At 34.5% G+C, this 26304-nt stretch overlaps 2 protein-coding genes across 2 annotated transcripts; both read right to left on the bottom strand.

Annotated features, from left to right (window-relative positions):
- Positions 1 to 388: 388 nt before the first annotated feature.
- LOC105052129 (cell division protein FtsZ homolog 2-2, chloroplastic) lies at positions 389 to 6527 on the bottom strand. Its single transcript, XM_010932840.4, has 9 exons — positions 6332 to 6527; positions 6086 to 6145; positions 5196 to 5963; positions 3894 to 4193; positions 2980 to 3070; positions 1976 to 2100; positions 1338 to 1430; positions 798 to 863; positions 389 to 711 (listed from the first exon to the last, which is right to left on the bottom strand). The coding sequence occupies exons 3-9, from the start codon at positions 5847 to 5849 to the stop codon at positions 580 to 582; spliced, it is 1461 nt and encodes a 486-aa protein (XP_010931142.1). The 5' UTR covers positions 5850 to 5963; positions 6086 to 6145; positions 6332 to 6527; the 3' UTR covers positions 389 to 579.
- Positions 6528 to 17272: 10745 nt separating this feature from the next.
- On the bottom strand, positions 17273 to 25762 carry LOC105041944 (protein NEN1). The gene is made up of 6 exons (XM_010919018.3): positions 25075 to 25762; positions 24829 to 24986; positions 24670 to 24716; positions 20545 to 20608; positions 18297 to 18976; positions 17273 to 17671 (listed from the first exon to the last, which is right to left on the bottom strand). Exons 1-6 carry the CDS (start codon positions 25592 to 25594, stop codon positions 17437 to 17439), a joined length of 1704 nt encoding a protein of 567 aa, XP_010917320.3. The 5' UTR covers positions 25595 to 25762; the 3' UTR covers positions 17273 to 17436.
- Between the last annotated feature and the right edge of the window lie 542 nt (positions 25763 to 26304).

The following is a 26304-nucleotide window of genomic DNA, read 5'->3' as shown; positions in this document are numbered from 1 at the left end:
ATATAAATTTTCAGAGAATAATTATTTATCATGTTTATTTTAAATTTTTGTTTGGTTGAAAATCTATCAAAAATAAGATATAATTAGTATAATGTTATTTCATATACCTAAAACAAGATGCAATTAATATTCATTAAAGATTTAGAATAAACTATTTCATGATCCATCAAGAATAGTTAAATCAAGATAAATAAAAATAAGATGCAATTCATGCAGGATTGACTGGATTGTTAAATCTGCAGGATCTATCACCACCACTTTTTCTAATGTTTAGGGGAATAAGCCCTTATTCCACCTAAAATAAGGACATCCAAACACTAAAGCTGGAGTATCTTCATGAGAGAGACAGAGAGAGAGAGACAACGAAAAAAAGAAAAAAGAGCTACAATACGGGAAAAGAAAATTTTAAGGACTTAAAGAAAAAAAATTCAGTTTTTACACGATTTGCTACTTCGACTGAAGGTCAGGGGCTTTGACGTGATGCTAAGAAGCAATTTCAGGAAACTACTACAAAGATATAGCATATTGCAAAAGTGAACCGGCCTTAACCAACCAAAAAAAAAAAAAAAGTTGAACCTGTCAAGCTCTCGGATAACGGGAGCGTCCTTTCTTCCTTAGAAACTCTGGGATCTCCACCGTGTTGCCTTCGGTGACGTAAGAGGTTGGGCGTCTGTTGATCCCCAGGCTATCTCCATGACCCAATTGGGAACCCTTTTTGGTTGCATACACAAGATGTATCAGAAAAATAAGAGAATCAACATAATGAAAATATATGATGACAAGAATGAGTGATATACTTGCAAAGTTTGCCCTTCTGGTCCATCCTGGCGTTTGAATCCAGTGGCAATCAGCGTTATGCTCACCTGAATGCAAATTAATCAACAAATTATCATCATAACACTATCTTGAAAGATTGACTATATTTGCTTATAAGTTTTTTTGGTTGACCCTTTGTCAATAATAAAGGTAAGCATAACGGTTCATCACAATTATTTTCGTTCCATGAATCTAATCCATTGATAGTGATGTATACATAGAATAATATAGACGTCAGATGTATCTAGTACATCACCTGTTCAACTGACTTCGAGTAAACGCATTAAAAGAACAATATAATTTACTCAATATTTTATCCAAAATTATCATTTAGCACCGAATTTTTTTTTTTTTTTTAAATGCATATTCAATCAGGTAGGGATCTAAGAGTAGCACAAGTTTACGCATACAAGTCTTTTGGTTCATCTGATAACAGACGAATATTCCCCAAAACGGTGATTTCAAAAAAAAAAAAAAATGCAATACACTATGCAATTTAAAATTGTAAAATCCCAACTTACTTGACCACTGAGTGACTGATCTATCACCGCCCCAAATATTAAATTTGCACTTGGATCGACAAGGTCATAAATTACTTCTGCCGCAGCATTTACCTGCAGATCATTAACCAGGTGAACACCAAAGGAACAACTGAAAACTGAAGAGATTAACACATTCCAAGTCATCATGAGCAATAAGCTTATACATATCTAAACCTATAAGCAATATGGTGATCAATTTGTCATCTGTGAAGGATACAATAAATGGAAGAAGATATATCTTTCAATAAACTTCAGAAACTCCTTTCTTTAGGTAAATAATGGGGAAACAACAATAAGATACACCTGGTGAGAGAAGGATCGAGATATTGAGGATGGAGATGGTAAAACAGAGCTTGTTATGTAACCATAGTTGTCTCTCAAGGATATTATGCAAAATCAGAAACAAGGCAGCATCTTGTTCGGTACAATATTTTCAGATGGTTTTTTGGACTCCAAAGGTGCATGCCTTGATATCAACTGAGACCAGTACATCCGTCTTCAATTTTAGGGCTGGATATCCTACTTTACACATTACAGAGTGGTAAATGGAACTCCATACAAACTACAAGCAAATAGGTGACGAAGTTAATGGGAAAGAAGCAGGAGATGTAGCCTACCTCATACAATGTTAAATCACTTCCTCCAGTGATATTCCAAACAATTCCAGTAGCCCTTTCAATACCAATATCTAGTAAAGGGGAATGAATAGCATTTAAAGCGGCATCTCTTGCCCTTGTCTTGCCTGCGAAAGTAATGTTGAATTATGCATAATATAATCTGCCAGAATGTAAATATTTTACAATATAGTTTGTTTAGCTAAAATCAAATACTCATCCATTATAGATCTACTCTTCCAAAGAAGCAGAATAATAGAAGAAAACATCCATAAGATCTTCTTGCACCCAGAATTATATGCAAGCTGCTAGAGCGTATATATATAATTTATCAAACCCGAGTCTTTTGTCTTTGATCCTAACACCAGCTATGACAAGATCTACTGGGATCTGAATAGAACTGTCTCCCTTAAAAAAGGCATCCTAAAGATGTATGGTGTATATAATTCCTGATAAGGAAAACCGACTGTACCCATGCTCCTAGCAACCTCCTCCTCTCCATGATGTTTCTAGAACAAAAGCAAGCAGTAACAGTACAAGATGCTCAGCTTCAAAACATACCAAATGGACAGCATTTCATCAACATAAATTCTTAAAGAGTCTGTGTGGTTGGGTATTCCCAAGGAAAGAGCTAAAGTTATGGATGAAAGTATGAAACACCATCTCCCCATCCACAATAACCGGAAAAAGGCTGCATGATAAGCCATTCATGTTCCATTTCTGGAAAGTGAGTCATTCTACAATAGCAACTACAGTACCCTTCAAGGTGTCATCCAACCTATTTAACTTTTCAGATGAACAAATCTACAACAACAATTACGTCCACAATTTCCTGTATAGCATTTAAGTACTGTTAAGAGTAATAAGGAAGGAACAAATTTCGCTAAATTCAAATGTGCAATATAAACTGAGTCAGCATAGCAGAAACTGAGGGGCCTTTTTTCCAAGCTTCAAACACAATCATGGAAATTCATAGTTCTATACAAACTTTTGTTTCTTTGAATTACCTGTTGCAGTTCCTATGCCCATTAAAGATGAACCTGCATTTTCCATAATGGCTCGCACATCAGCAAAGTCAACATTAACCAAACCTGGAATCTGCGATTAACATATCTCACTGATTAGATGCCAGTATGTTAGCTCAAAGGTCTATCCAGTAAACACATGAAGTTTCTATTAGCAGAACAGATTTCTTCTTGCAAGAAATAGATGTCCAGAAAAGAAGTCAAATGATGCTAGAAATGAAGACTATACACAATCTAGTTCCATCATTATTAAGGTTTAGTAATAGCTTGTGTGAGTGAGAGTCCAAAAGTAGAGCCCATCTTGAAGGAGTAACATTGCCGATAAAATTTACTCATATTTTGGGTCAAGGGAGATGGTAAACTTGCTTTTGGCAACAATTGGTCAATAATGACCAATGAAAATTGATGAGTTGCATCAATGGATAATAGGCATTGCTTCCATCCTGAAGGTGGGTACGTGAAACGATCTATTGATAATTTGCATTTATCCTCACTATGGTGGTGTGGGATAATATACTTCTGCATTTGCTGGCAAACTGATGCAGCCAAGAAACTGAAGTCTACTGCTCAGTAGAAAGCCAATATTGAGTCTCATATAGGGTTTATTCAAGCTCAATTGTAAATCATCCTTAAACCAAGTTTCTTTCAGCACAAGAATCCCCCCTTATCTTATTCACCACCCTAGCAACCCAAAAGTCTACTAGATATTACATCTTCATCATAATCCTTTCTCTAAGAGATTTCTGCTTGCAGATTTTTGGAGAAAAATGGCAGTCAACCCCTAAGCCCTAACCTTCCAGTACCTAAAATTGCTTATAGATCCAGTGTTGCTTATGCATGAAAAAAATGAAATAGATAAGTCAGCTAATTATATAAACGGAATGTTGCACATATACCGTGATTATATCAGATATGCCACGGACACCTTGTCGAAGTATATCATCAGCCAAGTTAAATGCTTCCATCACAGGAGTATTTGGAGAGACAGCTGTTAACAGCTTGTCATTTGGGATGACAATAAGTGTATCAACATTTTCTCTTAAAGCTGCAATTCCTTCCTGTGCCTGAACTGCCCGTCTTCGTCCTTCAAAAGAGAAAGGGGTTGTGACAATGCCCACAGTTAAGATGCCCATTGATTTGGCAACCCCAGCAATTACAGGAGCACCACCAGTTCCAGTTCCCCCACCCATTCCAGCCTGCGAATAGAATTTCATCTTACAATCTCATTGGAAAAAAAAAAAAAAAAAAACGAAGTGAATTCGTACCATTAGGGAAATGGCTTTACTAAATATTATGAAGGGAATAAGCTCGCTTTTTCCAAATTACTAGCGATGCTGGTATCGCTATAATAAAAAAGCTCAAGCTGATAAAAAGTAAATGCAATAAGTTTGAGAACAGAAAATAGAAAGAGGAACAGAAACACAAAACAATATGCTTTGAAACAAAACTCTAATAGAAAGATTAAATTCAATACATTAGAAGATCATGCTTAACTCGGTGACTCAGAATAACTGAATCTATGAAAAAAAAACTCTATTTGTTACACCTCTTGGTTCCCTTTCTGGAAGGAATGTCTTATCATGAATATCACCACAGATTAGTAAGTTTATCGCAATCTTAATGGCAAATCTCACAATGCACATGCATATTCTGCACAAGTTGTGTCAGATGCATACATATGTTTCAGAACAAAACTTCCGCTTTGTTGCATAACATTCCCTTTTTTTTTTCCTTTTTCTTCTTTTTATTAACAGCTTGATACTTAAAACAGTTTGACTTTATACTTAACCTGCAGAATTCTGTAAATAAAGTTGGACATAGCAGATGTGCTTGGGAACATGCACAAAAATTATCTAAGTACCATAATAGTAGTAATCTATAGTGTTTGTGCTTAGCCTTTTCAAAAAAGAAAGAAACAAGCAACAATATGATTGTATATTATGTGGGGAAATTATGAGCAGTAAACATTGTTTCGAACATGAACAACATCTCTTTAAAGAAAATAGGCACCAGATGCTTCAGTTAAAGCATCATCACCATTCCTCTCAAACTCACAAAAAATAGCCAAGAGCGTAATGCATGAGATACTACAAATTCAACAATAATGACACTCAGAATTTTAACATAAACAAACTCAATGAGGAAAGAACTGTGCTTTATGAATAAAACCAACATCCTAAACAACATGATCTAATTACCGTCACAAAGACCATATCAGCACCGTAAACTGCCTCCTGTATTGACTCCTTGCTTTCCTTTGCAGCATTCATACCAATATCTGGGTTCCCACCAGCACCAAGCCCTCTGGTCAGCTCCTGACCAATTTGCAAACGATGCTCAGGAAAGACAGGTGACATCCTCATCGCTTGAACATCTGTGTTAACAATCCAAAACTCCACACCCTTCATATCACTCTCAATCATCCTATTGACAGCATTGGAACCCCCACCACCAACGCCAATGACCTTGATCTTGGCCTCATTATAATCATTTGGTACAGATGAGCCTCTTAAGCTCTCCACAACATTACCACCCACATTTTCTTTCCTCGGATCAATAACTGTGTCATGCTTGTCTCCTTGCAGCAAGGAAACCTCAGGGTGGAGATTCAAGAAAGGATCTTTACTGTGAAGTGAGCTGACGCTGTGAGAGTTAGCAGAACATCGAACACGAGAAGAGCAAGAAACGACACTCTGCCCCATTTCCAAAAGGCCATTCTCTTTGCTAATCATTTTGAGTGAGCTATTTCTACTGGTCCGATTCTCAGCTAAAATTCTTCGTCCAGGACTTCGTAGAATTCCACCCGAACACTGTCGGCTAAATGGCGTACAGTGTGCTACTTGTGTTGTCATTTTCGCAACACACGGAATTCCCGGTGATTGATATGAATTTATTTGCAGTCAGGAGTTTCAAACACCTAAAATTCCAGAAGTTTGCAATTCCATCTGAGACTGCCCCTCTAAGACCTAGTGTTTTGGAACAAAGGAATCAAAAAGACAATAACTACAATTGAGTCAAAGAAAAAACAATATTAATAGTTGAGAGCATAAAAATCATCGAATCAGATCGTTAAAAAAAATAAAAATACCTTGGAATTTGGACCTCCAAACCACATTCAATGCCAAAAAAGCGAGCTTTATCTCCAGACCTATTCACAAAACCAGGTAATTTTTTTAAAAACAAACAGAAATTATACAAAAAAATCATCAACAAGAAAATTTGAGAAAGAAAGCTGGAAACGGGAGAGAATCGATGGACAACAACGCGAAGGCCAGAAATAATTCCAGAAAGAAAAGCCCAAAAGGACACAATTAAAGGGGGACGAAGGATAGACCTCATCAGGATTCCATAGAGGGAGGACGAGACTTCTTTTGGTGGGGGAGCCAAAGGGGGCAACAAGGGAGCGGGGTAAGACAGGATAGGCGGAGATCGGCGAGCCCTTATCGGCGAGGGTTGGTTGTTCGGCCCCTAAAACCCCACCGACTTCCGTCGCAGTCTAGCACCCTTAGGGAGGGGCGTACGTTGTACCCATGAGTCCATACTGCAGTCGTCCGATTAACGATGGGTTCACATTACATGGATGGATACAGAAATTTTTTTTTTTTTAATCAGGTTTATTACCTAAATAATTTTTAAAAAAATTATTTATCAAAATAATATATTTTTAAATTTATATATAAAAATAATATAAATCTATAAAACATCACTTGAAATAGTATTTTATAATGTCCATCTCACCATCCTCAAAAAAATTAAAATCATCGTTTGAAATTACGTTTTTGAAAATGCTATTTGAAATGATGATTTTAATTTTTTACTTTTTAAAAAAAATAAAAAAAATAAATAAAAATTATAATTTTAAATTTATAAAAAAATAAAAATTTTAACTTTGATTCAGATAAAAATCAACATTTCAAATTAGTATCCCCATTTCAAATTATTTTTTAAAAAAAATATCCCAAACAAAAAATAGGTCTAAAAAAATAAAAAAGATCATAAAAAAAAAGAAAAAAAAAAGAATGTGAAAAAAAAATTGTAATTCTAAATTTTAAAAAATAAAAATTTTAATTTTAATTCAAATAAAAATCATCATTTCTAATTACAATCCCTATTACAAATTAATTTTTTTAAAAAAATATATCAAAAAAGAAAAAAATATCTAAAAAAATAAAAAAACACCATAAAAAAATGAAAAAAATAAAAAATTACAAATATAATTTTTTTAAAAAAATTTAATTTTAATTCAAATAAAAATCACCATTTCAAATTAGTATCCCCTTTTCAAATTAATTTTAAAAAAAATGCCAAAAAAAGAAAAGAAATACCTCAAAAAAATAAAAAAATAAAAAACACCATAAAAAAATAGAAAAAAAATAAAAATTATAACTCTAAATTTTAAAAGAAATAAAAATTTTAATTTTAATTCAAATAAAAAACATAATTTCAAATTACTTTTCTCATTTTAAATTAATTTTTTTAAAAAATATCCCAAAAAATATACCAAAAAATGATAAAAAATAGAAAAAAAAAACAAAAATTTTATTTTATAAAAAAAATAATTTTAATTGAAAAAATTCATCGTTTGAAATTATTTTCTCCATTTCAAATTAATTTTTTTAATAAAATACCCCAAAAAAAAGAAAAAGTACCCAAAAAAATAAAAAAATAAAAAATACCATAAAAAAAGAGAAAAAATGAGAAAAAAATAGAAAAAAATTAAAATTAAAATTTTAAATTTTTAAAAAATAAAAATTTAAATTTAAATTCAAAAAAATCATCATTTCAAATTACTTTCCTCATTTCAAATTAATTTTTTTAATAAAATATCCCAAATAAGAAAAAATACCTCAAAAATAATAAAAAATAAAAAATATCATAAAAAAATAAAAAAATGAAAAAAATGGGAAAAAAATAAAAATTATAATTTTTATTTTTTTAAAAAAATAAAAATTTTAACTTTAATTTAAATAAAAATTACAATTTCAAATTACTATCTCCATTTCAATTTTTTTTTTAAATATCCCAAAGAAAGAAAAAAAATACCTAAAAAATAAAAAAAAAAATCATAAAAAAGGGAAAAAATGAGAAAAAAATAAAAATTATAATTTAAAATTTAAAAAATAAAAATTTTAATTTTAATTCAAATAAAAATTACCATTTCAAATTACTATCTCCATTTTAAATTAATTTTTTTTAAAAATAAATTCTAAAAAAAGAAAAAAAATATCTCAAAAAAAATTAAAAATACCATAAAAAAGGAAAAAAATGAAAAAAATAAAAATTATAATTTAAAATTTTAAAATAAATAAAAATTTTAATTTTAATTCAAATAAAAATCATCTTTTCAAATTACCATCTCCATATCAAATTAATTTTTTTAAAAAAATATCTCAAAAAAAATACCTCAAAAAAAAAGAAATTAAGAAACGCCATAGGAAATGGCATTTTTTAAAAACGCCATCTCCCATGGCGTTTTACCTGGTTAAGACCAAAAAAAAAACAGAACCAGAACTCACCCTGGTGGCGAGCTCCGATGTCTTCCTTCTCCTCTCCGGTGGCACGACGGCGAGCTCCAACAGTGGTAAGCTCCCTCTTCTCTCTTTCCTCTCCTCTCTCTCTCTTTCTCTTCTCTCCTTTTTCTTGGCCCGCTGACAACAGCGACCGGCGACGGACCCACGTGCCCCCAATGTCGTTGGCCCGCCGGTGGGCCAGCGGCGGCCACCCCACCCCTCCCCGTGCCCTTCCCCCTTGCTCGGCCTGCGACGGCCCTATGGCGTGTCGGCAACTGCCCCCCGACGGCGGCGCCGCACGCCACCCCTCCTCCATATCCTTGGCCCAGTGGCAGGCAAGCGGCGACTGCCCCCTCCCCACCTGCCCCCCTCGTTGGCCCTCCCCCCTCGTCAGCAGATGGCGGCAGCCTTGTGCGGCCCCCCGACGGCGGCCCCGCACGGCCTTGCTCCAACCAACCGGTGGTGGCCCTGCGGTGGCCGACCGACGGTGGCCCCATGCGGCCCTATTGCGGTCGACCGATGATGGCCCCCCTGCGATGGTCCCGTGCAGCCCAATGGCGGTCGGTCGGCGGTAGCCTTGCGCCCCCCCACCACATCCTTGGCCCATTGGCGGCCCTACGGTGGCTGGTCGACAATGGCCCTACAGCAACCGACCGACGGGGGCCCTGTGCGCCCCCCATCTCCTATTTCAGTTTTTTTATTTTTTTTGTCTCATTATTTTTTATTTTTGTCTCATTAGATTCAGATTTGATTTAAAATTTGATTCAACCCTAATTTAAGAATTTTAAAATATGTTACATTTCATGGAACTGTAGACCCGTCAGTTGACCAATGTAGGATATTCTACGGTATCCATATAAAATATATATTTGATTATATATTTTTGTACGGGCACCGTAAAATATATATATTGGTCAATTGATTGTCCAGTTTGAATAGTTTGAGAATTGCATTTAATTTTGTAGGTAATTATATTATTCGAACGATATGCAGAGGATTCAAGAAAAATTTTGAACAGTATTTTTCTTTAGTTCTCTTCACATATTTTCAGCCGTGTGGAGAAAACTAAGGAGAAATACTGCCATAATTTCTTTCAGTCCCTATTGTATATCGTTTGATTAATGTAATTAACCTATAGAATTAATATAATTTTCGAATGGGATAAGACCTATCTGTACCTATTTATTGATGATATAATGTATTTATCATATAAATCTTTTGAAATGATAAAATAATTACTAATACTAAATTTTTTGATTTTGATTTTGTCATAGATTTCTCTGAGAAAATGGTCAGTACTCGGATTCGTGTACTATTGTATTATGATGTACTAATACAGAATGACAAAACTGGTGTGCAGTACTGTCACCCTGTAAACCGAATGATTAGAGTATCTTCATCATTATCACGTCAAAAATTTTTGGACTATTTATACAGCAGTATTCCTGTAGACAAAGAAAAATATGAAATAAAATTGAAATGGAGATCTCCTAATCTGTCGGGACAGTTAATGCAGAGCAAGTATATCTTAGTTCCAATTGATGACGATGAAGATGTCGAAGAAATGCTGATATTTTCTTTAAAATATTTAGAATATCAATTTTTAGAATTATATATTGAAAAGAAAGATGTACCGAGTTTTGAATACTATAGTCGGCTTTTAACCCAAACGGACAATACTGTTAGGCCTTCCTCGCCTTTCGTAACTCCTATAGTGCAAACCGATAGTGTTGAGGTCATATTTGCAGAATAATATTCTACTATTACCGGTCTTAGTTGTCCAATTATTCAAAGTTCTATGATGACTTCTCCTGTGTCTTTTGCTATGGTGACTTCTCTTTTGGTAGAAGTAGTGGTAAGCGCGGGAGATGATACTCATATAGGGAACGATGACTGGGTAGGCGGTGGAATAAATTCTGATAATTTAGGCTTTGAGTCGGATGAAAGCGGAGATAAAGACTATTAGATGGATGAGGACAGTAGCAGTCATGATGATGATGGTGAAGATGAGGATGATGATGAAGATGTTCAGCCTAATATTATTGTGGGAGAACCTCAACCTCATTTGCACGAACCCTCATAATTTTTTAACGATATAAATTTAGATGATGGTGGTTGTGTTAGTGCTGGTCGAACATTGAACTCTGGCTATCAATTTTGGGACTCTTCGATGACTGAATTTTCTAAAGGTCTAATGTTTGAGAGTAAAGATTATATAAGGAGAGCTATTTATCTTTATGACATTATGAAGCATCGGACATACAATATAGTTCAGTCACATTCAAAGTTGTGGTCCGTACGATGCACATCATCAGATAATGTTCAAAATTATAAATGAAGGTTTCATGCTGTATTGTTGAAAAAATACAGATATTTTCAAATCACAAGATATGAGGGTCCTCACACTTGTTTATTTACGGGGTTGAGTCAAGACCACAAACATGTCAGTAGAAGGATGATTAGCACACTAGTCCAACATATTATTGAGAAAGATCCCAGTGTTAGAGTTGAAGCTATTGTGGCAACTGTTAATGATCAATTTTAATATACAGTGTCATACAGGAAAGCATGATGTGGAAAGCAGAAGGTATTGATTGATATTTATGGAGAATGGGAGCCGTCTTATGCTAAATTATCCTATTATATGGCTGCACTTCAACATGCAAATTTTGGTACAGTTGTTTCATAGAATTTTTTTAAAATTATGAATTCTAATATCGATGTTTTAAATTATATTTTCTGGACTTTCAAACCATCCATCCAAGATTTTAGGCACTGCCGTCCTATAATCAGCATTGATAGTATGCACTTGTATGAAAAGTTTAAAGGTAAGATGTTAATTATAATAGAAATTGATGCAGAGAATGGGATATTTCCATTAGCATATGCAATTGTGGATGAGGAGACGACTGCAAGTTGGAGTTGGTTTCTTTTCTAGCTCAGAATACATATCGTCAAAGATAGAAATGAAATATGCTTAATTTCTGACAGGCATCCGGGTATATTAAATACCATCGCAGATGAGTCTATTGGATGAAATCTATCACATGTCTATCATTGATACTCTTAAGACATATCTGCAGTAATTTCAACACTCATTTTAAAAATGTGCAGCTAAAAAAGGTAATATGGCAAGCAGGAAGCACTCATCAAGTTCGCAAGTTCAAATATATCATGGGTAAGATCAGAACAGTGAATGAAGAGGCTTGGAGCTGGTTGTCTGAGTTAGAAAAGGAGAAGTGGATGTTGGCACATGACGACGGCCTGCACTATGGTGTATTTATGTGGGATTGTATTTTCAATATTATTTTCTATCCGAAGATGAACTGTATTGTATGTTTAAGTTGTATTATATGATAATATTGTGTTTAAAATATATTTTTTATAAAATAAATGGCTATCATATTTTTCATGCTCTAATACCCTTGGGATAATATCATTATTTTAGATTCATTAGCGTGCTATGGCTTACGATCCGCGGTATCCAAGCCCTCGAGACACAAGTATTCTTACATTGCAGGAGCACCATCGGTCACAGACTATTTTAGATGGCAGCGTAAGCATTCCAATCCTACTCTTACTATTAATATTTTTTTAAAATCATATACATCATCTAATTATTATATCTTATTACAGGAGCCCAGACACCTTAGACTACGACGATCCGATGATGATTTCTGGAGGACAGAGCATATCCCACTTAGAGTGGTGGATTATTTGCGATATCTTGAATTCTATAGAGTGTATCGGATTGATCGCATACAGATGGATGTTGGTCTTATTACTGCCTTGCTTAAGAGATGGTGTCTAGAGACACATGTTTCATCTTCTATTCGATGAGGCGACCATCACGTTACAGGATGTCAGCATTCTTACCGGACTACCGGTTGATGGCAATCTAGTTATCGAAGTTGATCCCACGCTTACCATTCTGGAGTGGCAGGCTTTATGCTTACGATTGCTAGGGTTTGAGCCCGACATCCAGTTTTTCGATCATTCACGACTCAGGATAGAGTGTTTGGATGATCGTTATCGATATTTTCACATTGAAGATGATGCACCAAAGGAGATGGTGTAGCAGTATATCAGGGGTCAAGTGCTGCGGTTGCTAGGTGATGTTTTATTACCTGATACTTCATCGAACAAGATAAAATTGATGTTTTTGCCATTATTGGCAGATTTAGAGTTCGTTCGTAGGCTCAGTTGGGGCAGTACAGTACTAGCTTGTCTGTATAGGGCTATGTGTCGAGATTCTTATACCGATCAGAGTGAGATTGATGGTTATCTTATATTACTACAGGTATATGAATTAAAAATTTATATTTTTAATATTTTTAAAAAATTAATATTGTAGCTCTGATTTGATATATCAGGTATGATTTTTTTGAAATTTGTAGTTTTGGGCATAAGAGAGGATGCCGATTGTTAGTCCATTACGGCGACAGTTGCTCGAGATGCCACCAGAGCAGCATGACCCTGATATTCCATTCAGACTAGACGGACCATTGGGATATAGGTATAAAAATATTGCTTCATTTACTTTAAATTTAGTACTATTTTAAATCCAAAAAAAATTATTTACCATGAGTAGACTGTCAAGTAGATGGAACGTTGCATTCAACGTTCATCATGTATCGATAAGAGTGGCACGGGTTTATAGGTGCTAGTTGGATACATTAGTTGATACATATAGATGGATAAATTTTATTTATTTACAAATATCATTTTACAGTATTCATAATCTATTAAAATTTTAGCTTACTAATTTTTTTTATTTTAACTCTGTCAGTTTTTGTAGGAGCCATATACACATGAGATATTGGCTATATTGCCGCAAATGTGTACAGTTGGACATTGCATATGGACTGCTAGGGTGCCACTTATTTATTTTGATGTGGTAGAATGGTATCTTTTCGATCGTGTCCTACGGCAATTTGGTCAGATTCAGGGCATCCCAGAGTAGTTTGATACCAGTTAGGGACTTCATCGTATTGATCGACGAGGGAGAGCTCGTATTGACTAGCATATCAGACATACAGAGTACATCGATATTTGGGATGCACGTCGAGATCACATTGTTCATGATGATTCCTTTTTGAGAGGCCATTCATATACTGAGGACTATATGGCTTTATTTTTTAGCATTACAGTGCGAGTCACTGGACAGCCTCGGTATGCAGTTCCAGGATACGAGGACGAGAGTTCTGCTGTGCGTCTTTTGGTAAGACTACGAAAATTATATTTTATATCAATATCTTTACTTCTAATAATTAAGATTAAAAAATAGTTTATATTATTTATGTTATATTTTTATTTTATATTTTATAGTATATTGCTAATTTTATTTTTATTATGTAGACTGATTCTAGTCGGATCTTGTGTTGGATGCTCGTCGTGCTTTATCTACGACTGATGAAGACGAACGGATTCGGATACTGCGTGAGATAGAGAGAACAAGTTCGAAAATATTTGTGGCGATTGGTGTTGACCCAGATAGCTGTGCGCCTTGATATGGAACAGCCGATGTGCCAGATATGAGATATACGCCATCACCATATGTTCCACATATGCCATCACCGCATATTCCACAGATATCATCACTACATGCTGCACAGATGCCACCACTTTTTGATCCACAGATGGTAGCACTTTCTTCTTCCTACATCCCCCAGATGACATCATCAGGTACCAGTTGGCCACATGAGTATGATACTTTCTTTTCAGATCCATCCGTATACCCAGATGAGAGGATTGAGGGGGTCGCTCTGTCTGTAGATGATCCGACAGCACCAGTTATTCCTGAGCAGCATGACCAGTAGACCTCCACTGATATAGGGGAGAAGCCGTCACAGCAGATATAGGAGTAGGAGCAGCCGTTGAGGACCTTCCTGAGAAGGTCCAAGCGACCACGGGCACCGCGACGTCTTTGTGGGACTTAATATTTTTTTAGATTTGTGTTTAGTATTTTTGAAACTTTTATTGTATTATTTTTTATACACTTGATATTTTTATTCTATTTTATATTATTAATTATTGATTCTATTTTATATTATTTAATTTCAAGTAATCAGATATTATGCTTTGTGCACATGGATACACATAGTCTCATGTGTCTTAGAACATTAGGAGAGAAAAAGTTATGCTAAAAGGGCTATAAAAATTATAACATAAATAATAATAATATGTCAGATAATTTAATTATATTTCTTGAAATATCTAAAAATAAGCTAAGTCAGACAAGTCGGTGGGGAACCAGCAAAGTTCAATCTGATTTTTCGATAAATGAGATAAATTGGACCGTACTGGTACATCTCGATCTATTACGGGCATGAACAGCTACGTACGGTGTGGTATAGGCCAGTATAAGTCGGTAAGGCTCCGGTACATTATGGTGCTTTTATTAATCGCTCGGGGCGATGCGGTTTGGACTGCTATAAGTCGGTATGAGGATGATACGGATTGATTTTTTATTTTTTTTAAAATTTATTTGAATTAAAATTAAAATTTTTATTTCATTTTTTTTGAATTAAAATTTATTTTAATTAAATTTAAAATTTTTATTTTTTTAAATTTAAAATTATAATTTTTATAATTTTTATTTTCTTATTTTTTATTTTTAAAATTTAAAATTTATATTATTTTATTTTTTTGATATTTAAGTCTATTTTTGAAAACGTCATTTCAAGTGATCAGATATTATGCTTTGTGGACATGGATACACATAGTCTCATGTGTCTCATATATCTCAGAATTAAAATTTTTATTTTTTTTTAAATTTAAAATTTTAATTTTAATTTTTTTTATTTTTTTCTTTTTTTATAGTACTTTTTATTTTATTTATTTTTTTGAGGTATTTTTTCTCTTTCTTATGGTATTTTATTAAAAAAATTAATTTGAAATGAGGAAAGTAATTTGAAATGATGATTTTTTTTGAATTAAAATTAAAATTTTTATTTTTTTTATAATTTAAAATTTTAATTTTAATTTTTTTCTATTTTTACCATTTTTTCCTTATTTTTTTGGTATTTTTAAAGGTATTTTTTTCTTTTTTGGGATATTTTTTAAAAAAATTAATTTGAAATGGAGAAAATAATTTAAAATGATGTTTTTTATTTGAATTAAAATTAAAATTTTTAATTTTTTTAATTTAAAATTATAATTTTTATTTTTTTAATTTTTTTATGATATTTTTTATTTTTTATATTTTTTTGGAGGTATTTTTTTTTAGATATTTTTTTAAAAAAATTAATTTGAAATGGGGATACTAATTTGAAATGGTGATTTTTATTTGAATTAAAATTAATTTTTTTAAAAAAAATTAAAATTAAAATTTTTATTTTTTTTATTTTTTTTATTTTTTCCTTTTTTATGGTGTTTCATATTTTTTATTTTTTTTAGGTATATTTTTGGGATATTTTTTTAAAAAAATAATTTGAAATAGGGATTGTAATTGAAAATGATGATTTTTATTTGAATTAAAATTAAAATTTTTATTTTCTTAAAATTTAGAATTATAATTTTTATTTTTTTCTCATTCTTTTTCTCTTTTTTTAATGACATTTTTTATTTTTTTAGACCCTTTTTTTTTTGGGATATTTTTTTAAAAAAATAATTTGAAATGGGGATACTAATTTGAAATGATAATTTTTATTTGAATCAAAATTAAAATTTTTATTTTTTAAAAAATTTAAAATTATAATTTTTATTTTTTTACTATTTTTTTTATTTTTTCATTTTTTTTTGCCGTCCACGTGGTGTAGAGAGGGTGGTGAGGTGGACACTATAAAACGCCATTTCAAATGACGTTTTATAGATTTATATTATTTTTATAAATAAATTAAAAAATATATTATTTTGATAAATAAATTTTTTTTAAATTATTTAGATAATGAACTCGTTGTTAGAAACTAAAGAGTCCCGCTTATGGAAGACCAGTGTCATCTACAATCATGGATGGGTTGTCCCGAACAACTTGTCTCCCTCAAAGTGATCCACCTGCCTTCTAGGTAGTGTGCACCAATGTAGCTCGTGTAACTTGAGCTAAAGGATTAATTATTGATTAGAACTGTTGTAGCTATGATGAGGACCTACGTTTTAGTCTTATCAGGTATCATGAAGCGCATGGCCAAGCACACCACCTTGGTAACCATAGCCGTCTTGTTCGGTTGTTCTTGTTAGCAAGACTAAAGGCCCCATTTCCTCCAGATATTCTTAAAAAAAATATATATGCGGCCTTAAATTGAGGCTGGTGCCTTCTGCTATTGGAGAGCGACCCTAACTTCCTTGTGGGAGAAACTGCTACACCTTCCAGGACAAACAGCTCACCTATGGAAGCAGCATCAGCAGCAGAGGATCTTGTCCAAGATCTGTCCAAAATATTCAATAAACTCTATCTAGTTCATCAATACTAATATGTTTATTTCCCTTTTTTTCTTTAAAAAAAAAAATTCAAGAAGTCGTACAGGCTACACACATGCTGAGCAATAGGTTACCCACTCAATTGACCCACCGGCAAGCGAATCTTCTCAGTCTACTTAAATGATATGAAGAAGATACTTCAGTCTAACACCACGACGGTGACCAACATCAAGCTCCCTTGACCAGGGTAGCAGCAATATGCTCTTGTTTCATTTGATTGACAAGAATTAGCTACTTGAATTTTAGCACCTTTCTTGTGACAAGCAGGCTGAATTACTGCATATGTCAACACAATCAAAGAGTAATTTAGGAATCAGCAAACGACCATGGATATCGGAGGCAGAAAATAATTCAATGAATAGCACTTTAATTTTCATTGAATAGTGTCAATTGTTATATTAACAACATTGGTTAGCCGTGGCTTTCAATGATCTACATAATTTACACCAAGAACCGTCTACACACTAATCAGGATATGATTTCTTTCTGCCACACAAATAATTCTGTACTTCTATTTAGAATGAAGAACCAGCCTTTTTGCTATGAGCCTGATGCCAGCATGCAGCTGATAATCGTATGTATCTACACAGAAATAGGCATCTAGAGTAGCTCCTGGAACAAATAAGGAATCAAGTTCAACGTCATCATAGTTGCTGAACACAAGCTTCTGCATGTTCCCAGAAGGCTCTTTCTGGTATATCTCTGTTGAGTAGATAGCAGCATCGCCATTTGCCACTACAGGTATGCTGCAAAGAGACAACAATAGATAATTCAGCAACTTCTATTACTGTCAAAATAATAACATAAGAAGTAGAGATTCTAATCACATGAAGTCCCAAATAGCTTATAAAGAATCGAGAAACATAACACTCTTTAGCAGAAATGCAATAGATGCAGTAAGAATATAATGGAACTGAGGTGCCTGAAACCTTGTGTAGCACATGATTTCATCAGCTTATCATGTGGTCATTATAGGAAGAGAGAAAAGGGAAAAGACCAGGTTTACCGGGTTTCTAATTAGGATATTCTTGGAAACTTGTTTATTCTAGAATGTGAGTACTTGGATGACATGGTGAAAACATACCAGATAATTGATTTCGTTGTAGTTTATGTCGATAATCCTGATAATAGCAAAAGGCCCTAAACAAGTTACCTAGACCTGTAAGAGCAGGTACCCACCAGCTTTCTAACATCACCACTTTATTTTAAGGCGAGAAAAGGTAAAAGAAAAAATATCAGGAAAGAAAAGGTGAAAGGGAAAAAAAAAAACAAGTTACCTAGAAGTGCAAGATCAGGCACCCAACAGTCTTCTAATCTCACCACTTTATTCTAGGGAAACAAAAAGTGAAGGAAAAAGCAACAGGAACTTACTGCAATCTGATGCTAGAAGAATTTGAGTAGCCACTTTTCACTATCACAGGCCTCCACTCAGATTTACTACCAGCAATCTGAGATGAAACTTGGGCAAGTTTGTCACAGACACCCAAAACCTCAGATAGACTTTCAGGGGCATCAACCACTATACTCAGTTTTGGCCGGCCAGCATGGTCCATAAATTTTTTATTTGGCCCGAACTGAACTCTGAGTCCCATACAACAAAGCTGCAGGGGGCAATCTCTGTGAAATACAAGTATTTTGGGACCCCATTTGCTAAAAGGAACTATGGGTGCACTAATATATTGTGTTGAGACTTCCTCAGGCTCTTGAAACCCAGCAAAACCACTGCAACCTTCAGAGGTGGGAATAGTGGTGCAGACCATCTCAGGTGAGTTGGCTTCAGACTTTCCAAGGACGGCAGCATCTGGTTGTACAGGATCTATTCTCATTTGTTCAATGTCAGAAATCAAGTTAGAACAATCCTTTTCTGGTGCAGGAATAATTGATCCAGCCCGATCATTGACCTCCGGTATGGTCTTGCAGAACAGATTGGATGGAGAGTTCAACATTGGTGTTGATCGTTCACAAGGAGCAGTAGTATCACATGGGTTTCTTGCTGCGGTGTTTTCATTTACCAAAGTATTGATAGAGAATACATCTGGGAGACTTGCTTCCTGCAGGAACCTCAGAATTCAGTGTCATATACCAATAAGAACAATCTCAGTCATGCGGTTGCATGCAACACGTTGCTGCAACAGAATTCAATTTCATCAAGAAGATAGGAGTTATCAAGCAAAATAGAAGATAAGAAAGACTGTTTTTAATCTTCCCAGAGAAAAAACTAGGGGTCATGCCCGGGTGCAAACATACATTTTGTGCATTTTCAAATCATTGATAAAAGGGACATTACCCAGTTATGGTCCTGGCGATCCAGGGTCCTGGGAGGGGTGAACTGGAGGCAGTCCTAACATTGGGTATTCCCTTTTTTCGGCACAAAGTGGCTGCCCCAGTACTTGAACCTGCACTATCGTGCTTGTCAGCCCAAGCCTTTTACTATTGCACCATGCAGTGACCCCTATTTTCAACTCATTGATTTGCATCATTAATCAAAGTCTAATATCTTAGCAACACATGGACCAAGTTCAAGCGGTCTGAATAATCTCCAATCAGGGAACTGAACAAATAATTTATCTCGTTATTGGGAACAATTCCTTGGTGACCGCTAATGCACAAGCAAAAAGTTTTAGATAATTTTATATATAGTTTTAAATCATTTTTATGATGTCGAATTTTTTTAGGTAATAGGATGATGTAAATATTTACATGGTAGAACATCAAGTTGAACAGCTGGCCACAAATTTTTACCAATAATTACTTCGGTTTTGCTTAAGAATATTAAAGCCATCCCTGGATGGATGGATGGAAGGAGGGAGAGAAGAGAGAGAGAGAGATTTGCTTAGATGATCCATCCAATGGACATGGAGGGTAATTTGTTACTTTGTTTTATAATAGCCATCGTGATGGAAATGATGATGGCATTTCCTAAAAGCAGTTTTGACATTGAAATCATGACAATTCATTTTTTTTAATATTTTCTTTAATCTTCATAATATAATTCAACAAGTTGCAATTTGAGATGTAAGTTACCCTATCTTTGTGCAATTTGTATATATTTAAAGGCTGCAAACTAGTGAGAGAATTTTCATAGATTAAAACTCTTGAAAACAAGGCTTTTGAATTCAAGTTAGCTAGAACATAGTAATTATCAGGAGAGTCAAGCTAGATTTTCATTTGGAGTTCTCTAAGAATTCAGCATGTGCAGGGCATGTACATTTACAATAATATATTCTTCATAAAAAATAGGGTAAACAAGAAAGCCTTATGACCTGAAGATTAAAAATAGAGAGGAATATTTTTAGTTCTTCTATCATTCCCAACTTTGTTTAAAAGAGGGGGAAAATCAGACAAATCAAAGGATTCAAATAGACTAGCTCCCATAAATGGAGAACCATGCAATGACACATAGTAGACACTATATCATTGCTGAACATTCTTAGAGAAATATATTATTGTATCATTGCCATTTTATATTTAAAAAGAAAAAAAGAATCTCATACGATCCCTACAATTCAAAAGTCAGATGGTATAGCTCCCATAAATGGAAATCAACGCAATTAACCCCTTGCAAACTTTAAATCACTCCTTGAGGAAAGGCTGACAATTTAAAAGGTTTTATGCTTACCAAGAACAACACTGTAGCACAGTACTTGAGAACTTCGAGATTCATTCGAACATCATCTAAGCTTCTGGCACAGGAAGATCAAATAAAAAGCTATTATTTTAGATTATAGTAAAGCAAATTGTCTAAAACTTAGTCAGAAGGACATATAGGAGCTCATAATCACATGGATCAATTCAAGTCACACAAATGACACACATACATGCATTAGACATAGATGCACGAGAGCTATGACACAGTAATATTTATATACATCATATACATATAAAGGGCGTTTGGTACAGGGTGATCCACTCAAAATTAAGGATGATGTGGGTGAAGGTGATAAGATCATCGTATTTAGTTGCGCTATGATGATCCTACGTAGTAGTGATCTCAAATCATCCTTACGCCTCAAATCACCATCCAATTTAGTGATGTGATATCCATCATTGAGGTCGGAAATCTAAGATCATCTTCGAATAGTGATTTTGGTCTGAAATTTAAGGACAAAAATATCCTTTAATCCAGCAAAAAAATGATATATCAATATATTAATATTATATATAATATTATATTATATTGATATTATATATTATATTTATGATATATATTATATTATAATATATTATTAATCATATTATTGTCATATTATGATTTAATGATAATTTTAAATTAGAGTAAAAATATCTTATTTTACTTTATATTTATATAATAAAAGTATTTAATATATTACTTCTATTTGCCTGATTTTTCTAATCAAAATAAATATTCATATTAATAAATAATATATTATAAGTATAAATAATATTAATTTTATAAAAATAATAAATATATTTTTATAGAATATATTACTGATTAATATATTAATAAATATATTTAATATTTTATTATAATATATTTTATATGATTAATAAATATATTTTATGGAATATATCACGAGTAGTTTTGATATTATATGGCCAATGATCTTGGATTCCCATGGAATACTAAATAGATTATTCATAGATACTTGAAAATCTTTAATAACCGGACCATAATATATCAAATGCAATAATTTTTTATCATTAAGGATCAAATCACCACGAGATTCGGATCATCGATGATCTCAGATCACCATCATGATCCCATTTGGGTTACCAAATACCCCCATATATTCATACATATAGCATACATACATACATATATATGATTGATAGATAGATAGCTAGCATGATACACACACGCACGCACTTACATACACATACTTATGTAGCTAATATGTGGGTGTCTACAAACATCCCAAATAAGGTTAGTTCTGATCCGACAATTAGACGCTCAATATTGATGATTTAAGCTATTGAACATGATTTACTATCTCTAAACGGCACACTATCAAAAAACGTGTGATTTGGAGATCCCTAGTCTTGCAATGAATTTTTTAACAATAAGTAGTTTAGAGATAATAAATCATATCCAATACTCAGATCATTAGTGCAAGGCTCCCAAACATCTGGTCAATACCGATCTTATTTGGACAATTGTATAAGCATCTATATATTAGCTTTACTTACTCTATCTCTTCATGTATATATATGTGCGCATATATACATGTATATATCTATGAATATATATGTGACTATATATACGCTACAATATCTGCATATACCATATACCATACACATGTATGTGTATGTATATAATATATATGTGTATGTGTTATACATGCACCAACTAGTCATACAAATTTCACTACAAGCCCCTTTCTTGCCGAGATGCCTTGATCAAGAATTTGGCACCATTTCTCAAAGCAGTGATACCAGGTTGATGGCAGCTCATAAAATGTAAACAAACTTAAACAAGTTATATCAGTAAATTTGACCCTGTATAAATGCAAAACAATGCAGCCAAGGTTGTGGAAAAGAACAAAACACTTTATCTTGTAAATTTTGTTTTACTACCTTGACAAAAACATACTTGTTATGAATAATTTGACAATTAGAGATACAGAAAAAAAAATCAAATAATATAGAAGTCAAAAACAAGCTAGCAAGTCAATAGTGGGAAGTCCAAGAAGAAAATTTTCTAAGAGTGACTGCAATCAGGAAAAGAATTTGTAACAAGTTATGTTATTAATAGACTACAATAGATTTAATAGAAAGAGAATTGAGTTCTGCAACTTTAAAAGGAAGGTTGTATGATACATTTCTTGTATTTGCCCACAGCTACTCGCGACTATGTAGCTGCTCCTTCATATGCATCCATGCAATTCCAATGGATCCTTGAGTATCTCCTTGTTTCTTAATGCCTATGAAGTCTCCTTAAAAACTCAAGCAAATCCTTTATTTAAGTTATTGAGTAGATTTTTTCCTCCTTTATTCCTAACTTAGTAAGAAATAAGCTTTTACAAACACAACCTATAGTATGGTTATGCTTCTTTGCATACTCAAAGACTGCTGCAATTGATCTTTATCTTTGGCCATCATCCTCACCAATACTAGGACATATTATGCTCCCAACGTTGGCATGCCAAATACCGGGGGGGAGGGGAAGGGGAGAAGGGGACAATAAAATGAATACAGAAATTAAAGTACTTTCCAAAAGACTGGCATGTGGAATGTCACTGATCGGGGGATTGAGAAAAATAAATCATTTCTGTCCATAATCTATCATATCCTAAGGGTGCGTTTGGTTACACTTTTTGATTTTTGATTTTTAAAAAGTACTTTTTATTTTTTTTGATTTTTGCTATTCAGTAAAAGCAAAAAAGCAAAAAGTATGTTTGGTAACTACGTTGCTATAAAGCAAGAAGCAACGTTTGGGGATAGTAGGTGAAGAGCTCGACGAGGGAGAAGAGTTCGGAAAGGAAGGGAGAAGGGGGTGGGGAGATGAAGAGCTCAACGAGGGAGAAGGATTTGGGCTCTTTACTTTTTGGTTTGGTGTTTTAGATGTGAGGGAAAGCAAAAAAAGCAAAAAAGCAAGTTGTGGAAAGCAAAAAAATTTTGCTTTGCATATAAAGCAATTATTTTGATTTTTTTGATTTTTGCTTTTTGCTTTTCATGGTGTTACCAAATATTGCTTTTTGATTTTTGCTTTTTAAAAATCAAAAAGCAAAAAAAGTACTTTTTCAATGGCTAACCAAACGCACCCTAAGAAATTTACAACTTTAGAGGAGGTGGAAAGGTTAATTTTACTTCTTTGAAAAAAAATATATATATCTAGAGGAACTAGCATTCACAACCATAAGTATGAGAAAGTTAAGCAAACCCATCCAATGGGGCAAGATTGCCTGCTTTTAGCTTAGAATATGGGAGAGTATATGCATTTTTAAAAATAAAATAAAATAATGGTGCCTGATATTCTAAAATTTTAAAATTTTCAACTAAAAGATATTGGAGGAGTAATTGATGAAACAAACAAAATAAAAAGATTGATGATATAACAGAACAAGAGTACAATTTAATGCAAAAGACTAAGAAAACAACAGCAATCAATATGCACAACCATTTGGCAAAGAAGAAGAAAACTGCAGGTATCTGCTTTGAGAGGAATGGTGAGATTGTTTCTCAAACCATTGCATCCAGATATAATACAACCAGGGTATGATAATGCAGTCAGCCTGTAAACAGCAATTGATTCCCAGATCTTTTTTATGAAGTGCCAATCCTTATTATATCACCTCAGGAACTGCAGAAACTAGTCTGACAGTTTGCTGAGATCATTTTATTTTGAGACCAGCATGGATCGAAACACATCAATGAAGCAAGTCACGAGTCTATAGATTACTTGCTGGTTAGAAATACAGAAATTTTTGGTCAAGTACCATTTTACCAATGGCCATTTTGCTGCACGATTATGTCACTGAGTATTTAGCTAGAGCATGCAGAGAAATCCAGTTTACTGATTGGCTAGAGAATGCATTTGCATCATCCGTCCACCTACAGCATGAAACTTCTTTTACCTGTTTCATATCTTTTCTGGATAGATTCATTTAAACTGGACCTTAAAAGTTTCATGATTCAAGAAATGGCCTACACGAGTCAATCGAACACAGGTAACATTTGGTTACAAAAGTTATCTCCCAGGCTGTAATAGAAAACTGAAATGTACAAAATTGAAATCATACAAATTTATGGCATAAATCGACAGAGAGAGAGAGAGAGAGAGCACCTATGCTTTTGTTGACCCAGACCAAAATACGATGCCAAACTCGCCATCTGCAGAAAAAATGTATGTTTGTCAATTAGTCACTCTTTTCTCTTCATTCTGATGTCATTTCTTCATATGGAACCACGCGTTTATGGGTTAGAAAATAGCTCATTCCCTTACCTTCATGTTGCCGGCCCTCCTCCCAAACCTCTGGGTCAGCAACGGCAGGGTGTCAATGATCCCCTTAGGCTCCGGCGGATCCCGCCCAATCTCCGCAAACGCCTCCCTTATCCGCGGGCAGTCGAACCTCACAATATTATGCCCCGCCCACACCCGTCCTGCCCAAAACGCCCATCAGATGTTCGACAAAGGTACCACTAACAAAAGCCCAACGATTTCGACCGAGAAAGGGAAGATGGGAGATACCGTGGAGGATGGAGAAGACCTCGTCGGCGACCTCCAGGAAGGAGGGAGCGGAGGCCACGGTTTCCGCGGTGATTCCGTTGCAGCGGATGGAGACGGCGGAGATGGCGGAGAGGTCGGTGGGACGTATAAGGGTGGAATAGCTCCCCACCTCCACCAGCCGCCGCGAGCACACGATAGCCCCGAATTCCAGCAGCGAATGCCCTTCCCCGCTCCCCCGCCCCGGCACCGTCGTCTCCACGTCGAAGAACGCGATCTCCTCTCCTCCTCCTCCCTCCATCTCTATCTGCCCCGCGTCGGGATACGCTATTCGGATCCGCCTCCACAGACGATGGATATATGTGGATATGATGTCCCTTCTCGTGTTGGTTTGCTTGTCCCCGGAGAAATTCGCTGGCGCCGCAGCTTTCTTTTTGGATGAAGCTGTGTACGGCAGAGTTTGCGTGCGGGTGAGATGCGAATGGCGTGCGGGAGCGGCGATAGTGTTTGATCTGAAGATGAACGGTGGATGAAGCGTCCGCATAAATGTTTTCTATGCATTGGTGGGTTGAGATGCGAATGGCGGCCGCTGCCAGGCTTTTAGGCGTGAATTGCCGGGTTAATTCGAGGATTGCGGGTGGGACAAGATTGGAATAATCCTGGAATCCACCGATTCGTTATGACCGTTGGCACGTGCGAGGAAGGCGCGAGGTAGGAGGAAAGGATCGCTTGTCGGGGGATGCCTCAGGGTATCGTAAGAGCAACAAACAGAATGCAACTGAAATATTTGTTTAAGCGCTTTGGTTTATTGACACGCCTGACCAAAGAAGAGATTGATTCATATCCGGCACCTTGATGTGAATGCTCCTTCTAGAGATATGTTTGGGATGGAGACTTGTCGTATTCCTCCGGTGAGACAAGAAACCGGGACATGCCTTGTGCATTGGATATAGCTTTGTGGTTCTTGAACGGGAATTCCTGGATGGCAACTTCGGGATGATGCTGATCCTCTTATTTCTTAATTGATCATAAATTTTAGGATAAAAAATAAATAATACTCTACATTTTATCTAAATTTACAAATATCCTCTATCTTGAATTGCTCTAATGTCAAATCTTTCATTTTTCTATTTATTACAATGTCCATCACGAACCTGCTAATTTGGGAGAAGCTCGCCGTCAGTGTGGTGTGACATATTATTTAGAATCAGATAATTAATATAATTTTATTGTGTTATTGTAAAAATGAAATAT

This window comes from Elaeis guineensis, chromosome 9 (assembly GCF_000442705.2).
Source record: "Elaeis guineensis isolate ETL-2024a chromosome 9, EG11, whole genome shotgun sequence".
In the NCBI taxonomy this organism is placed as follows: domain Eukaryota; kingdom Viridiplantae; phylum Streptophyta; class Magnoliopsida; order Arecales; family Arecaceae; genus Elaeis; species Elaeis guineensis.
The sequence above is the reverse complement of the archived record's forward strand: the minus strand, read 5'-3'. Positions and strand labels throughout refer to the sequence as shown.